At 40.8% G+C, this 13,951-nt stretch overlaps 1 protein-coding gene across 4 annotated transcripts in view; it reads left to right on the top strand.

Moving 5' to 3' along the window:
• USP6NL (USP6 N-terminal like) overlaps positions 1-13,951 on the top strand; it is a 213,217-nt gene that overhangs the window by 134,909 nt on the left and 64,357 nt on the right. For all 4 annotated transcript variants that reach the window (XM_054016532.1, XM_054016540.1, XM_054016528.1 and 1 more), the window contains one exon: positions 7,326-7,406. In XM_054016532.1, the coding sequence (XP_053872507.1) occupies positions 7,326-7,406 (81 nt within the window). The remainder of the gene's footprint in view (positions 1-7,325; positions 7,407-13,951) is intronic.

Genomic DNA, 13,951 nt, shown 5'->3' with positions numbered 1-13,951 from the left:
ATCGCTTCATCTCTCTGTGTCTAACCCTAACTCTGTGTCTGTTTCTCCTTGCTCTGTCTTATTTGTTTAGACTGTAAACTCTTTCGATGTTAAGAGTTCTTACTATGTGTTTGTACAGCACCTTGCATGATGGAGTCCTGACTTTGGTTGGGGTCTCTACCAAGGCACTACCCTAGGCTCTCTACTCTAGGTGCTATTGCAATATTAATAATAAATAAGAGAGTGTCACAAAGATGGATATTTGACAGTTAAGCTTCATCCCTTTCCCTTTCCAACAGTCCATTATTTATTTTACCTGGAATAAGATTCCCTCCCAATTTCAGTTTGACTCTAGTATTCCCAGAGGTAAAAATACTTCAGTTTGACTGTCTACCCTAGCACTTTTGTCAGTCAGAGGTGTAAAAAAAACTCACCCCGACCAACATAAGTTACACCAACAGAAGCACTGGTGTGGACAGTGCTATGTTGGTGGGAGAGGCTCTCCTACTGACATAGCTACCCCTGGTTGTTGGAGGTGGGAGAGCAGCTACACAGGAGACCTTACAGCAGTGCAGCTGCAGTGGTGCAGCTGTACTTTTGTAAGGTCTCTAGTGTAGAGGTAGCCTTTAAAACCTACTGCAGAAGACAGAACAGTAGTTTTCTTCAGAGACTACTACATGGACTCTAGATTTCCTGATAAAGCAGTAGTATCCATTTCCTCTGCAATGTGCTTCTTGAGATGTAGCCATGTTATCCAAGCAACTCTTGTTGGATGTGAAAATGAGCATTGCTTAGGTTAAAAAAAACAAACAAACAAACCCACAACTGTCCAAAAAGCAAACTTAGAAGAGTTTAAGAACCAGCATAGACTGACCCAGGAGCCAGGAAGCTTGAATTAACCTAAAGCTGAAATGAGTTCAGTATTAGAGGCCCAGGGTGAATTTTTCTGACCAACTAACTGAATAACTTGCCCAGAGCAGAGACCTGGCTTGCTTTACTGGAGACTTGTATGCACAGTCCCCCCCCAAGCCTGAACTATGCCCAGGGAAATAATTTGGAAAACTTCTGCTACTGGGATATTATAAGGGATCACTGTATTTTCTCAGCCTCACTGTGAAAATATATAAGTGCAGTGATGCTAGACCTAAGATATGTGGAAGGCAGCAGTTTTTCTACAGTTCCCTTTTTAAGCTAAATGTTACATGATAGAAAATAAGAATATTTTTAAAAGCTGAAGATGCCAGCATCTATCTGCAAAATCTCATAAAGATGCCTCAACACCATGAAACTCCACAAGAACCTCAGGGCAATGAAATGCAATATGAAAAGTCAGATAAGTAAGACTGGCAAAGTAGCAATACCTGTTAGTAGGAGCTGGTATTAAACTACCCAAGAAAATGGATATAATATTGTTGTTTCATTATACATGTCATCCATGTATTTACTGTTACCATATTTTTGATTTTCATTTTATTGTGGAAAAAGCTCTTTGGACACCTTTAACTTCCTAATACTTTATTTCAGCTTTTCAGACCTGTAGTTGTATCCATCTGCTTTATTTCTGCATAAATTCTGCTGATCAGAACTTAACTATTACCTTAGTTCTAAAGTGTTAATCCACATGGAGTCAGTTCATGCTATGGGGTCATTTATGAAATTACTGATCAGCATATTTAAAAATGAAGTTTTTATTGTGCATCCATGTTCACATTTTTCTAGTGCTATCTCATGAGTGCTTCCTTCCTTTTTTAATACCAAACTTTATGGAATAACAATAGCTTGTCATATTATTTATAGGTGAGAGTCAGAGAAAATTATGCACATTGTGTTTCTACTCTGTTATAATGGCCTGAAATGCTATAAAATCACTGTTATGGTTTCTGACTGGCAGGAGCTTATTTCTGTTGGTCTATTTAACACAGCAGTACAATGCTATCATTAGCCTACACATGGCATTTGGCTGTTCCACACATCCTCTGTGGCAATTATCAATATGGTGTAATTTTATTTTTTCTAGCAAACCCCTTGTGTAACAGTACAGAAGTTGTCTCTCTCTCTCTCTCTCTCTCTCTGTGTGTGTGTGTGTGTGTGTGTGTGTGTGTGTGTGTAAATTAAGCTTTTGTGTGTAATTGGGTACACAGCTTTTAAAAGCATTTCTGAAATAGTTGGCCATTATCTTATTACACAAAACTGTAGTAGCATGCATGGTTTAATTACAATAAGATATCTGATACATAAAGTGGATTGTCCTTACCTGTAGACTTAGGCCAGATGGATGAAGATAACAATAACTGTTAAAAATAAGTTATTTTCCAGGTCACTTCATGAATTTTGTCATGGAATTTAATTTAAAGATGGACAATAACTGTTAGGTCACTTAGGGCTTGTCTTCACATCCAGCGATACAGTGGCATAGCTGTAGTGCTGTATGTGAAGAAGCTACTATGTTGATGGGAGAGCTTCTCCCATCATCACAGTTAATCCACCTCCCTGAGAGGCGGTAGCTTTATCGGTGAGAGAAGCTGTCCCGCCCACACAGTGCTGTCTACACAAGGGTTAAGTCAGTATAACGATGTTGCTAAAGGGTGTGGATTTTTCACACCCTGGAGTGATGTAATTATACTGATGTAGGTCTGTAGTTTAGACCTGGCCTCAGCCCTATTTCTGTTACTTCAGGTTTGGACCAACTTCTGTTGGTGATAGACACAAGCTTTCGAGCTACACAGAGCTCTTCTTCAGGTCTGAGAAACTAACTCAGGCTGTGTCTACATTAGCACTTTAGTAGGTAAAACATATGTTGCTCAGGGGCTTGAAAAAAAAACACACCCCTGAGCGACATAAGTTACACCAACAGAAGTGCCAGTGTGTAACTGCCGGCTGACGTAGCTACTGCCATTCATTGGGCATGGTTTAATTATGCCGACGGGACAGCTCTCTCTTGTCAGCCTAGAGTGGCTACATGGGGGATCTTACAGCGGTATAGCTGCATCGGTACTGCTGCAGCACTGTATGGTCTCTAGTGTAGACATAGCCTCAGTGTGTCACTGCTATATACAAGGTGGAACAGATTGTTTAGCATAAGTGGTTAACAAACATTTCAAGGGACCATTCAAGCTGAAGTGGCTCATTAACCCCCACCCCCAGTCATAGGGAAGAAAGGGCCGGGGGGGGGGAAGCAGCTGGAGTGGGGTTTGGTAGTGGGTTACAGATTGTTGTAATAATCCATAAATCCAGTGTCTCTATTCAGACCATACTTTTTAGTGTCTAGCAAAGCCTGGGAGCTTAAATTCATAACTTCACCTTGAATGGTCCCTTGAAATGTGTGTTAACTGCTTATGCTAAACAATCTGTTCCACCTTGTATTTAGCAGTTACAGAGTTAGGCTATATCAGGGGTCGGTAACCTTTCAGAAGTGGTGTGCCCAGTCTTCATTTATTCACTCTGATTTAAGGTTTCGTGTGCCAGTCATACATTTTAACATTTTTAGAAGGTCTCTTTCTATAAGTCTATAATATAGAACTAAACTATTGTTGTATGTAAAGTAAATAAGGTTTTTAAAATGTTTAAGAAGCTTCATTTAAAATTAAATTAAAATGCAGAGCCCCCCCAACTGGTGGCCAGGACCCAGGCAGTGTGAGTGCCACTGAAAATTCGCTTGTGTGTTGCCTTTGGCACACGTGCCATAGGTTGCCTATCCCGGGCTATATCTACACCACACTTTTGTCAGTAAAACTTTTGTTGGTCAGGGATGTGAAAAAAAACACATTCCTGACTGAAAAAGGTTTTACCGACGAAAAGCACCAGTGTGGACAGCACTTTATCGGCAGAAGACACTCTCCCGCTGACAAAGCCAATGCCGCTTGTTGGGAGTGGTTTTATTTTGCCAGCAGGAGAGCTCTCTCCTGTTGGCAAAGAGTGGCTACACAGAAGACCTTGCAGTGGCACAGCTGTGCTGATGCAAGGTATGTAGCGTAGACATGGGAGAGGAGTTAGGTTAGATTTTTTTTAAAAATTCCTTCTCATTTAAGTAGAATACCACCTAAGGCAACAGTCTTGCAAAACCTTTTGCATGTGCTTAATTTTAAGCATGTGAGTATTTGACTCGTGAGTAAAGTTAAGCCTATGGGTTTGCAGTATTGGTACCTAAAATTTGCTAATACATTTAGGTTCATGTAATAGTGTTATTGCCTAACAATCGAGTCTAGATTTTTAATGATTTGGGAAGAGCTTTGAGATTGTTGGTGAAAAAAAGTTAATTTATATATGGGGCAATTCTGCATTTGAATTAGGCTGAATAGCCTGGGCAAGGGAGGTCATCACCTCAAAGCATCAATAGTTTTATGTAGAATTTTTCAAACATTTGCATTGGAAATTAACTGCCTGGAGTTTTTAGACACTTAATGTTTTTGGTACTTGCCAAAAATTTGACAGGAAGAAATTTAAACCCTCTCTACTTCAAAAGTGTGTGTGTGTGTGTGTGAGTGTGTGTTAGTGTTACTCCTGGGGAATTCTGTGCCAAAAAAATAAAAATTCTACACACAATATTTTAAAACTCTGCATATTTTATTTGTCAAAATAACACAATATAACACCACCAATTTCAATTATGCTGGTAATTTATTTCAAAATAACTGTCAACAATTATGTCTGTAATAATACAGACAAAAAAAAAGATTCAGGAATGTTTTTTGACAGAGATTCTTTACTAGGCAAATTAATACAGAACTTTATACAAATATACAACTTTTAATACAGAACAGAGTAATTCATTTACTGCACCAGTCAGAAGCAGTGCAAAGGCTTTGGGGGAGTCAGGAGTAATGGAGGAGCTGAGGGAGAGGGAAGGAGCCTGGGAGTGAACTTGGTGGTTTGTTGCCTGTGGGTGGTGGTAGTATGGAACAGCTTTTTTTGGGGGGGGGGGATTGTTAGGGAGTTGAGGAGACTCCCCTATGCAGACCCTGGCTGACCCTGAACCTCTCCCATTTAGTCAGGCACATCTGCCCCCATCCCCTTGTGTCCCTGCAGCACTCTTCCCATGCAGCCTTTGGCTCAATGCTGTCACCCCACTAGCTCCTAAGCTCCTGCCCCAGTCTGGTCCCTCCCCCCACTAGCCCTTCTGAATCCCAGCCTGTGACCCCCCAGCAGTCCCATGTGTCCCACTCTGTCTGTGTCTCCCCCCCCTCCCAATATATCATACCTCCTAACCTGGCTCCGCAGGTAGGGTGCTGTGATGAACGCAGCTGGCTACTGGCTGTTATTTCCTATCAGCTGCTGCTATCCTGTCACCACAGCGGCCTCTGATGCGTGAAAGAGCATAAGCAGAACTGCAACATTTCTCAGGAAGAATGTATTTTCTGTGCAGAAAAAAAAATCTGCATCGGACATGAATTCTGTGCATGTGCAGTGGCACAGAATTCTAACAGGAGTAAAATATATATTGGGTTTCCAAATGATTAAAAAAATTAATCGCGATTAATCACGAGATTTAAAAAAATCATGATTAATTACAGTTTTAATTACACTTTTAAAATAGAATATTTAAATATCTTTTGATGTTTTCTACATTTTCAAATATATTAATTTCAATTACAACACAGAATACAAAGTGTACAGTGCTCACTTTATATTATTTTTGATTACAATATTTGTATTGTAAAAAGGATAAGCAAAAGAAATAATATTTTTCATTTCACCTCATACAAGTACTTTAGTGTGATCTTTTCATTGTGAAAGTGCAACTTTTTTTTTAGCATAACTTCACTAAAAAATAAAACAATGTAAAACTTTAGAGCCTAGAAATCCATTCAGGCCTACTTCTTGTTCAGCCAAATGCTAAGACAAACAAGTCTGTTTACATTTATGGGAGATAATGCTGCCCACTTCTTATTTATAATGTCATCTGAAAGTGAGAACAGGCGTTCACATGGCACGTTTGTAGCTGGTGTTGTAAGCTATTTATGTGCCAGATATGCTAAACATTCATATGCCCCTTCATGCTTCGTCCACCATTCCAGAGGACATGCTTCCATGCTGATGACGCTTGTTAAAAAAATGCATTAATTAAATTTGTGACTCAATTCATTGGGGGAAAATTATATGTCTCCTGTTCTTTGGTTTTACCCACATTCTGCCATATATTTCGTGTTATGGCAGTCTCGGATGATGACCCAGCACATGTTGTTTGATTTAAAAACGCTTTCACTGCAGATTTGACAAAACACAAAGAAGGTACCAATGTGAGATTTCTAAAGATAGCTACAACATTTGAGCCAAGGTTTAAGAATCTGAAGTGCCTTCCAAAATCTGAGAGGGACGAGATGTGGAACATGCTGTCAGAAGTCTTAAAAGAGCAGCTCTCCAATGCAGAAGCTACAGAACCTGAACCACTGAAAAAGAAAATCTACCTTCTGTTGGTGGCATCTGACTCAGATGATGAAAATGAACATGCATCAGTATGCACTGCTTTGGGTCATTATCGAACAGAACCTATCATCAGCATGGAAGCGTGTCCTCTGGAATGGTGGTCGAAGCATGAAGAGGCATAAAAATGTTTAACATATCTAGCGCATAAATAGCTTGCAAAGCTGGCTACAATAATGTCATGTGAATGTTCTCACTTTCAGATGACATTATAAATAAGAAGTGGGCAGCATTATCTCCCATAAATGTAAATAAACTTGTTTGTCTTAGCAATTTGCTGACCAAGAAGTAGGACTGAGTGGACTTGTAGGCTCTAAAATTTTACATTGTTTTGTTTTTGAGTGCATTTATGAAACAAAATTTACATTTGTAAATTGCACTTTCACGATAGAGATTGCACTATAGTACTTGCATGAGGTAAATTGAAAAATACTATTTCTTTTTTACAGTGCAAATATTTGTAATAAAAATATAAAGTGAGCACTGTACAGTTTGTATTCTGTGTTGTAATTGAAATCAATATGTTTGAAAATGTAGAAAAATATCCAAAAATATTTATAATAAATCTCAATTCGTATTCTATTATTGTTTAATAGTACAATTAAAACTGCAATTAATCGTGATTAATTTTTTTAATCGAGTTAATCTGTTTCAAGTTAATCACTTGAGTTAACTGTGATTAATTGACAGCCCTTATTTAAATAAATAAAAGCACATCCAGGCTGACAGCTTGTATGCAAAGAAACGTCTCTTTCCAGGTAAGACTAATTTAGCAAAGTTGATGTCACTGGTGCCACTATAATTCTTGATGTTCCTGCTGTGGAAAATATCTTGGTTAAACTTGTTTCTAATAGTTTTAGAAGATTCTAAGCTAGATATTTTTGAAAAAATTAGGTTTGAAATTATTAATTGTCGTTTTATTTCAGCAAAAGCACCTTGAAATTGAAAGAACTACAAAATGGCTAAAAATGCTGAAGAGCTGGGAAAAATATAAGAACAGCGAAAAGGTAAGTTATACATGTTTTTGGTCAGTTTCCTCTATTGAATGTAGCAGTATTAAATTAAGTATAGTGATAATTCATACCTATTTATATAATCAGAAAAATAAATTTAAAAATAAAAATGAAAAACTGTTTTTATGATTGCATGGTGCACCAACGTAACAAACTAACAAAGAAACGGGTGTTGAAATACAGGAGTTTTGAAGGACAGCATTTTGGGGGCCACGTGGCATATTCAGAACTACCATTGCCTATAAATTCCTGTATTGCATTATAATTGTGGAATGGGATTGGGCTATGCAGAGCCAGGGAGCACACAGTGTTAGCGTGCATCTGTGGTAGAAGGGGAACTGTACATCACAAGATGAGCAGGTAAATAGAGAGTAAACTACTAGTCTTCAGGAGGAACAGTCAGCACATAATTATATTTGAAAATAGTAAAAAAAAAAAAATCAAACTTTTATAAAGTTAAGCAGAGAGAGGCCCAATCCAAAAGTCCAGATCAGAACATGAGAACTCTGGAAAAATTTGGATCTGAATCTTAAATTTATGATTTGACTTTGTGGATGTTTGTATGCTGAACATTATTGTAGTATTTAATGCTGAAAATTTTAATCAAACTGATAAACAGGTGGTGTATAACCATAATGGAATCTGCTGGCTCTTCATTTTGAATCCTTTTTAAATTCTTTGTATGATATAGCTACCTGCTTAATGTAGAGAAACAGCCTCCTTTTGTAGCCACAGGTTTGGTGGATGGGCTAAGAGAGCCTCTGCTACTTATATATTGAAAGTTGTCTTGGGTTCCTGCCCAGGGAGCCTGACTAGTCATAAATTGTGATATCGAACTACATGTTGAACAAACCAAACACCATGAGGATGCTTTAAAGGAGATTTAAAAGATGCTTTAAAGATCCTCTTGGAAGTGGGTGCCTAGAGTAAGTTTTAACATACAGAACAAATAATTACAACCTAAATCTTAAGTACAACTTATTTAGTTAAGTTTTCCTTATGTTGATTTCATGTTACTAAGCAAAAAATGCAAAGTGCCTTTCATACAGGTGGATCCTCCCTGTGGTGGAAATGATTTCTCTCTTAGGAGGGTGATGCTTACATGTTGGTGCACTGGTTTTACTGAATTTGACAGGGGGCCATCCCTGAAATACTGCAGGTAGCTATTTAAAAGTGCACAGTAATGCCACACAACAGGTCAGGACAAAAAGTACAGAAAAGCATTGTTCAACTGAAATTACAGGGGAATTTTAAATAGGTACAATTAGCCATTTGGTATTTAGCTCAGGATTCAGCCAGAGGTTAACATCACTAACTGTCTTGAAAATGGCTGTGGGATTTTTAATGACCACAAGTGAGCTTTGACAACAAAAGAAAATAGACTACATTTACATGTATGATAACTGTACTTCTGTGGGTAATAGCTTCCTCATGTGGAGAGACAGTTGTGTAATGATAGGATACTAGATTGAGAGTCAGGAAACCTGAACTTTTCTCTAGCTCTGTCTGTCACTTAGGGTTAGATGTCCATGTCTTGCACAGCCAAATAGGGGAATTAGGCCCTGCGGCTCTCTGAGCTGAGGGGTGAAAACATTATCTACTTGGATCTTCATTCTGTGTCTCCTGCAGTGCACAGCCCTTGCATTCTCACTGCCCCCCTCCTCCTTTACTGTGAGTGAATTGGTGAGGAGGGGCTAGAAAAAGGCCAGAAATGGGTGAGAAGCACGGCTGTGCCCCTCCAAGCAATAGCAAGCTGAATTGGGCTGGTGTTGCGAGGGAGAAGTAACCTACACGTTTTCCTGGCTACAGCGAGTTACAGTCTGCTGGAGAAAGGGGGAATGAAGGAAGGAAGGAATTGTTACTCTCTGAATCACAGTTTCTTCCCAAAGCTGGAGTGGTGAACATACACTACCCTTTGCAAGAATTACCATACGTTGAGGTTTTCCCAGACATAGCCGCTTTTTTGAACTTGCTTTCTCTGTTCAGGCAGATTTTTTCAAACAGGCAATGGCCCACTTTTTTTCAGAGCAGACCCCTGCATCTGTACCTGATTGGTCCATTCTCCAGCAAGCCACAGTTGCTGGATCCCACCCAGCCAGGCCCCAGCTCTGGGGAGGGAGTCCTGCAGGGAGGCACTGACTGGCAGCTGTCGCTGCATCCTGGGCTTGCATCAGTAGCCCTGTGACGGAGCAACACTGTCCCCACCTCCAGTGAGTACCCCTTCTGCAGGTATCCCCAACTGTACCCCTCTCCAGCTCCCCATCCCAGCTCCTCCCCCCTTCCAGCAGTGTCCTCTTCTAGGGAAACTAAAATGTGGTAACCCTAATGTGGGCTGAGAGTGAACTCTCAAGGTATATCTATGGGTGGACAGGCATTTGCTACCTCTGCTTGAGCTAGTGTGCTAAAAATTGCAGTGTGGCCACAGCAGCAAGGAGGGCAGACCAGGCTAGCCACCTGAGTGTGTACCCAGGGGGTTGGGCGCAGGATTGCACTCGGGTGGCTAGCCTGAGCTGCTGCTTCTGTTGCTGTGGCCAGACTACTATTTGTGGAATACTAACTCAAACAGAGCTAGCAAGTGTCTTTGAGAAGCACCTTCCCAGCTGCTGCATAGACATACCCGTAGTCTAAGGCTTCATTTTTCTTAGCACCACTTCTCATCTGTAAGATGGGGATAATGATGTTTACACAATTAAGTGCTAAGCAATGTGTGTTTGCTGTCCCAACACCCTCTTTGGAAGGAGATGGAAGAGGTACTGGTTACCTACAATAGATTCCTGCCCTCCCTTCCTACAAACTTTTTAAAAATACCCATAAATATTTCTGTAAAGGGCAACACACAGATTGCCCATTATGGCAGGTTTTACAAAACTGTTTATTCTGATACATAGTTTAAAAGTACTACACTGTAACTATAGCAACGGTAGCTTTAAGTGATATAGGGGCCACTTGTGTGAGAGAGATGGTGTCTTCTGTAAGAAACACCTGTGCCAGTTCAGACTGGGAATCTTAGGCCTGGTCTACACTAACCCCCCAATTCGAACTAAGGTACGCAACTTCAGCTACGTGAATAATGTAGCTGAAGTCGACGTACCTTAGATCGAACTTACCGCGGTCCAGACGTGGCAGGCAGGCTCCCCCGTCGACTCCGCGTACTCCTCGCGCCGAGCAGGATTACCGGAGTCGACGGCGAGCACTTCTGGGTTCGATTTATCGTGTCCAGACAAGTCGCGATAAATCGAACCCAGGAGTTCGATTGCCTGCCGCCGAACCAGCGGGGTAAGTATAGACAAGCCCTTAGTATTTTGATGGTGCTCTTAGAAAATGTTGCTCAGTTTATACCTCTGAATTCTTGACTTGTTTTCATTTCTTCGCTTTAACATCTCTTAAAGATGAAGGAAGAAACTATTGGGAAACAGTTAATATCTTTTACGCTTCATATTAAAGTCAATTTATAAAAGAGAAAAGAGGAAGGGGGTACAAAACCTAATATGAATGACCTCTTGCAACATTTCTATTTCTATTTTTTTTTTTTTCTGGTGAAGGATTTAAACCATTCTTCTGTAGCATTGTAGACCTGAGCATATCAGCATTGTACAAATGAGCAATAAATGAAACAGTGAAAGAAGACACACTGTCCAGTCTAGTTTCATTATCAGCATTCAAACAAGCCTTAGCCTTGTACTTTAAATATCAGAGTAAATTAGATTAAAGTGACAATCAACTTAAATCACCTGTAACCCCTTTGGTGTTTAGAGAGCATGGCCCCTTTAAATCTTTTTCCTAGAGGGAAGGGGGAGAGTGAGAAAAAAGGAGGGAAACTCCAGGGGGTGGCTCTGGAGCTCCAGGGAGAGAGAAGCAGCAGCCCACAGGCCTTTGCAAAGGAAGCAGCACAGAACCTGCCTAAAGCCTGGGAAGGGCAGGGCAGCCGAGCGGGGACACCCCAGGACAGGAGGCAGGAGGAGCACTGTGCCAGGGAGGAATCTCCCGAGAAGGACAGGCCAGAGCTGAACCCAGTATCATGGCTGCCCAGAGCTGCGTGGGGCTGAGAGTACTGGAGCTTGTGATTCTGCATTGGGAACAAGGAGGGAGGCTGCTAGCTAGTTAAATGGGGAGGTGGTCGCTCTGTGTGGCTTTGCAGAGAGCGGCAGAAGAGGGCACCGGAGGGGTTTGTTGGGGGAAAGTTCACTGGCGCCGAAGACGACCAGGAGCACCCAAGACTCACCACTGAACTGGAACTTTGCTCAGGACTCCTGAACTCGGTGTGCAGACACATTGCTCAGTGTCTGCCCTTCCAAACTGTGCTACCACTGGGCCTGTGGGGCCTTGGTTTGAATGCAGCCCTGTTCTACTGCTCCCCCTATATTTCCCCTTGTTGTATTTCTCCTCTCATCCCTCTATAAATAAATATTTCCCTTTCTTATATCCATGGTACTTTTCCTGTGGGTGTGTGTGCTCACTCTGGGGGGTTTGGAACAGGTGCTCCTGGGGTGAAAGGAATTTCTCCTGCTGCATTCCTGCGCGTGTCTTCTCTTGGCCAGAGCTGCCTGCAGAGCAGACTCCATCTTGGCCACGAAGGCGCTAAAGTTACACACCTTTCTGTCCTTTCAGTCTGCAGTTCTTTGTACCTGCTGTTACAAGCAATACCTAAGGTTAGATAACGGTATTTCTCACTATTTTCCAGTTTTACTTTGGGCTTGTCTTCATTACAACAGTTTGAGTTAGTATACTTGAGTTACTGCGCTCCAGCTGGACACTGGAGTTACACAGAGTGAGCTGATTAGACTCACGGCGTGATGGATTAACTGCTACTGAGTTGGTGTGTCTCAAGATATTGCATTCCATTAGTAGCTGGAGCATGAGTCACTTGTGCTTCAAACCGCCTTGCCTCATGGGTCAGCTAGCTCCAGCTTTAAGCACCGCTTAACTTGAGCTAGAGATTTTTGTGTGTGGACTGAAGTGATGTTAGAGAGAACACTTGAGCTATAAAACTCGAGTTTACTGGAGTTTTGGGCGTTGGACAGACTTTCATGCACAGTCAGCTTCACTCTTCTCTGTCATTTGTGGGTCTCGCATACAACATTTTTAAAAATAGGAAAACATGGTTGTAAAACCACAATTGGACTCTGTTGCAGCTGAAACCATTTTTAACTCATGCTTGTTTGTTTTAAAACTGATAATGTTTCAGGTTGATAGTGTCCCTTTAAAAATCCACAGGGCCACTTTATTTCCTGAATTTCATTTGAGAGAGATGTATGTGTGTGCGATTCAGATGCCTGAGGTGCACTCCTGCTCAGATGAGAGGGGTGTGTGTGTGTGTGGTGTGTTTGGTTTTATGTAAATTATTTATAATGTATTAATTTTATATGGATCTAAAATAATACATAGCACATTAATAAATTACATTGAAAGAAAAAAGTTAACCTAAAGTGTTACTAGTAAAAAAAAATGAGTGAAGAATTTTTTCAAGTATGAAAAAGTATGAGTTCCTTTGAGTTTTGAATAAAGTTAATTGTTACTTTGGAGACTAAGTGCAAGAGATTGGCTGATGATTATGTTTTTGTCTGTGTCCCCACCTTCTTTTTTTATCTTCAGTGTAAATGTAGCTAGATCAGGATTAGTACTGATTGTGGATAATACATCTTGAGCTGCACTCTTGTGGGCAGAAATTTGCTCTTTAAATAACACTCACTTCCTAATTCCCAATAAAACAATAGAGATGGTAAATGTACTGAGTAAATTTGTATCTCAGGTGTGATGGGTGATGCATCTGAAGTGTCATCTTGCAATTATAAAGTGGGTATGATTGAAACAATGGCCACTTGTGCATGCCGTTAAGATTGACGTTTACTGTTCCCAATAGAACGGGGAGTACCTCAGTAAAGGCAACTAATTGAACAGAACACTATAAATAATAGCAGGGATAATGGATTTAGTTGGGGATTGTTCCTGCTTTGAGCAGGGGGTTGACTAGATGACCTCCTGAGGTCCCTTCCAACCCTGATATTCTATGATTCTGTAGATAGAGCTTTATTCAGCAAGGGGCTTTATTTGCCAGAGGCTAGGAACTCATTGTCCACCCTGATCATCTGAACACTACTGAGCACAAAGAGACACTTAAAACAAGGATTGAGTACTTCCCCCACCCTCTCCCCATACGCACAACATGAGTGATCCAGAGCACAGTGAGTAGACTTCCAACCTCCCAAAATATGCCATAGATGGTAAGATAAAGTATTGTTTATTATTTACTATTTATTAGAGAGCTGTTGCTGCTTCTCAGTGTTGTACAAAGCCTTCATAAAGAGGATGTGTGTGTGTGGCTAGTGCTGCAATTATTTTGTGGGGGGGCAGAGACAGGCACTGAGTATGGTAGTTCCTCAACCCTGCCATTCTTAAGGCAGAAAGTAACAGTGCCACAGTTGCTGGAGTAACTCCTATCTTTATCTTTCTGTCTTCTCCTTGTGTGTTTAAAAGCCAGAGAAGCAACTTGTACCTAAAGAAAACTTGCAGACATTATCTTAGGGTATGTCTACACTATG

Source organism: Malaclemys terrapin, chromosome 1, assembly GCF_027887155.1.
Source record: "Malaclemys terrapin pileata isolate rMalTer1 chromosome 1, rMalTer1.hap1, whole genome shotgun sequence".
Taxonomy (NCBI): domain Eukaryota; kingdom Metazoa; phylum Chordata; order Testudines; family Emydidae; genus Malaclemys; species Malaclemys terrapin.
This window is presented reverse-complemented; position numbering and strand designations above follow the sequence as displayed.